Genomic DNA, 4,346 nt, shown 5'->3' on the forward strand with positions numbered 1-4,346 from the left:
TTGTGTGACAAAACTGCATATTTTAGAGTGGATTTTTTTGTCTCCAGCACAAGGTGCACCTGTGTAATGATCATGCTGTTTAATCATCTTCTTGATATGCCACACCTGTCAGGTGGATGGATTATCTTGGCAAAGGAGAAATGCTAACAAGGATGTAAACAAATGTCTGCATAAAACATGAGAGAAATAAGCTTTTTGTGCATATGGAAAACTTCTGGGATTTTTCAATTCAGCACATGAAACATGGGACCAACACTTCACATGTTGCGTTTACATTTTTGTTCAGCATAGCTACTGTGGAATTCCCTTTTCCTACTACCTTCCTTTCACCTCTTTTCACCAGACGAGTGGGTTGTGGAGCGTGTGGACTAGGTACTGGAGACTAGGTAGTGGGATGGAGGAGAAGTGGGTGACATGATGTGTTATTGGTAGTGCATACTAATTCCTAAAGAAATCTCCAAACACTCACCAGTAACTACATTTGAAAATGAACTGGGAGTGAAACCTAGTTCCTGAACCCGCCCCTGAGCAAGGCAGTTAACCCGCTGTTCCCCGGGTGCCCAAAGACGTGGATGTCAATTAAGGCAGCCCCCCGCACCTCTCTGATTCAGAGGGGTTGGGTTAAATGTGGAAGACACATTTCAGTTGAATGCATTCAGTTGTACAACTGACTAGGTATCCCCTTTACCTTTTCCATTATCCACAATATTGTAGATGTTATCTCCTTATCTGCAATATTGAAGTTGTTATCCCAACATTTTGCCAAGAGGTTACCTCCATTATATAAGCCACCTAAAAACACACCATCTAACTTTGTGCCCAAAGAACTTAATTCAATATTTTGATGTAAAATTAATGTGTGGTTTCCGCCCCGGCTGTATTGCCTCCCCGAGTGTGAGTTTAACAGGCCAGACCAATCACAGCCGCCAATGACGCTGATGATGAGAATGACGAATACGATGACGTGTGTGTGTGTGTGTGTGTGTGTGTGTGTGTGTGTGTGTGTGTGTGTGTGTGTGTGTGTGTGTGTGTGTGTGTGTGTGTGTGTGTGTGTGTGTGTGTGTGTGTGTGTGTGTGTGTGTGTGTGTGTGTGTGTGTGTGTGCGCGTGTGTGTGGAGTAGGTGACTCTTGCTCTGGATTCGAGTTTCTTTAAGTGAACCTCATCCCTGCTAATGGAAAAGCAGGACTATATTTGGAGGGGGTGATGTCACAAGTGGTTGACGGTGAAGCCTATATCTGTGGGAGAGTGTGTGTGTGACAGTGTGAGAAACCACTGACAGTAGCCCGTGTCTGTCTTAGGATCCACTGGCGATTGGGTTTAACTACTGAGGGTGAGTTGACCAGACCATTAGGATTCATATTTGAACTGAGAGTTGGAGGCCAGGACACTTATACACCATACTATCCAAAGTAAAAAAAATCTCTGTTTTCCCTGTGGGGTTGAGAGTAGGCTGTTGTGTGGTGTGTCTGTTTGGTGGTCTTTGATTTGCACGGTTCTCTAGACCACAGAACTTTGGCTGTTTCCGCTGTCATTCTATTATAAAGTATTCTAGTAGCATACACTGAACATATTGGATGGGTGTAGGTTACACTATTCACAGGCATGTGCGTCCCTATTCCTAGACATGTGCAATTCAATGGCGTGTGTGATTACTGACGGTCCATCTTTTGTTTTCATGCAGGGATCTCGCGTGCACGATGTGTCACCTGAAGCTACCCGTGTTCCTTCTCGTGCCTCTCGTGCTGCTGCGCTGTGTCGCCACCGCCCCTAGCAACAGGTGAGAGTGCAAAGCTGCCTCAGTTATTTCCGTTATTTCTGAGTGTCACTTCTGTGATGTACAATTACAAGTGTCGTTCCGTTTCCCCGAAAGTTCAATTGTCATTAGGAAGCGGGTTTAATTTTGCAGGTGAATGAATTACCCAACTGGTATAGCACTGGTGTTAAGCTGGCACATCCAGTAACTTGGCACATCCATCTTGAACCGTAAGAAATCACTTAACGACGTGGGTAGTCTAACTCTAAAATCGGCTAATGACATTGATGAGATCATTGAGGTGAATATCCATTGCAATCGTGACATCCAAAAGGTTGGGTTTTGTCTTACCAAGGCAGAGTCTGGAATATGTGGTTCGCGTAAATGTGATCAAGTGCGTACTGGAGGGGGACTAGTGGCCACTCCATTGCGCCCTCGAGAATTGAGCTGATGTTTTGAAGTGGGCATCAGTCACCGGTCGGAGTGACGGTTTGGCTCTTTCCTCATCCTGATTCAGGTACTTCACCTCATCTAGTGAGCAGGAAAGCGCGCTCCCGGACAGAGAAGGCTGGCTCGTGCCCGGGATCGTCTCCAACCCCTTCATCGGCCTCATTTCCGCACGACTAGAGAGAGGGCTCACATCTGCCAACAGGTATGGTTGCACCTATTTTATTGATTTGCTGATTGAGTGCAAATGTTGATAATTTTGCAGACACAACACTGTAAGAAAATTAATATTTAGTAAATGGATCCACAGCCTGTTTTTAATATACTCAACTCGTCAGTCAAAGTTTTATCAGAAATGTTATCTGAACATTTTTAGTTGGCCCAGAATTATCTCCAATTTAAGAAAAATCTAGGTTAGGGACATCCACGCATTCAAATAGTGCTTTTAACATACAATGTTTTCAACCTACATATTTGACACAAACATGATTACATTTGTGCATGATCATTTTATACAGTAATTTGTATTCAACATGTAATCACCTGGGATTTGAACTTACGATCTCTTGGTTCCCGGCATGCTACCCCACCATGTTTAAATGAACATGCACAATGCCATCATGTATGTGAACATGTGTGAAATATGTAGGTTCAAAACTCAGTTTGGGCCAACTAAAAAATGTAAGTTCAGGTAACACTTTGACTGAAAGTTGAGTAAACAAAACAAAAGGCTGTGGAAACCAGTTACTAAATAATAAAACACTTTACAGTGAAGATTCATGTGGATCAGAATTGAACAAAGCTGAAATTCGTGGGGGTGAAATCACCAAATATTTCAATTTATAGTGATAATAGTTAAATTAATTAAATGAAATTAATAAAATGAAATAATAGTGATCTTAATAATAATAATAGTTTATCGCTATTACTAGTATTGTTACTAGTAGCTGCAGTAGTGATATGATCATATTAGTATCATCTTGTAGGCTATTGTTTTGGTGGCTATTTTTATCCACTTACCGACAGTATGTCTGGTAGGCCAATAACTCTGCTACATTTTCCTGATCTTCATCACTCTATAATTGTTTAGATAAGTAATGCATCATTTGCTTGACATATTGGATGAACCGATTGCTGTCCTCCCATATCCCATCAGCCACCACATAGAGAAAAGGAAGTGCAACACAGCTACCTGTGTGACCCAGCGACTGGCCGACTTCCTGACCCGCTCCAGCAACACCATCGGCACGGTGTACGCCCCCACCAACGTAGGATCCAGCACCTACGGGAAACGGGACCTGCTGCAGCCTCCCGGCTCTCTGCCTCTCTAGTCATGAATGGGTTCAAAGCCCACAGATGTAGGACATGCTCAGCTGAAATGACCACACCACCATGTATAGGCCGATGTATACGTTTCGAAACAACAACGATGGTTATGAATCATTAACTTGAGTTCTTTGGTTCTTTTATAAAACTTCAGAAGAAAAAAAAAACAGTGCCTTTTGGTATAGAATGATAACAAAGAAGTATTTGTTACACAAATCAGACTAGAGGCGGATGAGATACTTGTCTCTGTTCTGTGGCCCCAACAGGTTCGACCCCACAATTGCATGTGAATAAAATGTCATGTAAAAAAAGACAAAAAAGTAAACAGGTACATAAGGCATATAAAATACAAGTTTTGTCCTTCTGTTTGTCTGTTGTGTAGGTTATTTGTTTTTTTTGTTTTTTGTAATAAAGTTGATAGATTTTTTTGAAAGTCGTTGGTTACACTGCTGGCTGAAACTGCTGGGTCACGCAGGTTGCACTTCCTTGAACCAGAGTTACACTGTTAACAATGAGGCGGTGTGCCGTGTAGTAGGAAGACCAGTTTGTGCTGCTCACCCTGCACTATCAAGTCTACTTCTGAGAAGCTTCCCAGTAAAGCATTAAAAACAATCAAGCAACCAAGAAAAGTGCTAAAAAAAATAGCCCATATTAACAATGCAGCCTGAGAAACAAGGTCCATGAAGTCAATAACTTGCTTGTAACAGATGACATTCATATTCTGACTATCTCTGAAACCCACTTCGATAAAACCTTTGATGATACAGTGGCAGCAATACATGGTTATAACATCTACCGAAAAGACAGAAATACCAACGG

General features: G+C 42.2%; 1 protein-coding gene across 1 annotated transcript; it reads left to right on the forward strand.

The window, feature by feature from the left end:
- Window positions 1-1,698: 1,698 nt before the first annotated feature.
- LOC135514531 (islet amyloid polypeptide) lies at window positions 1,699-3,532 on the forward strand. The gene is made up of 3 exons (XM_064937963.1): window positions 1,699-1,778; window positions 2,272-2,406; window positions 3,358-3,532. The coding sequence occupies exons 1-3, from the start codon at window positions 1,699-1,701 to the stop codon at window positions 3,530-3,532; spliced, it is 390 nt and encodes a 129-aa protein (XP_064794035.1).
- Window positions 3,533-4,346: the final 814 nt, after the last annotated feature.

Source organism: Oncorhynchus masou, chromosome 26 (genome assembly GCF_036934945.1).
Source record: "Oncorhynchus masou masou isolate Uvic2021 chromosome 26, UVic_Omas_1.1, whole genome shotgun sequence".
In the NCBI taxonomy this organism is placed as follows: domain Eukaryota; kingdom Metazoa; phylum Chordata; class Actinopteri; order Salmoniformes; family Salmonidae; genus Oncorhynchus; species Oncorhynchus masou.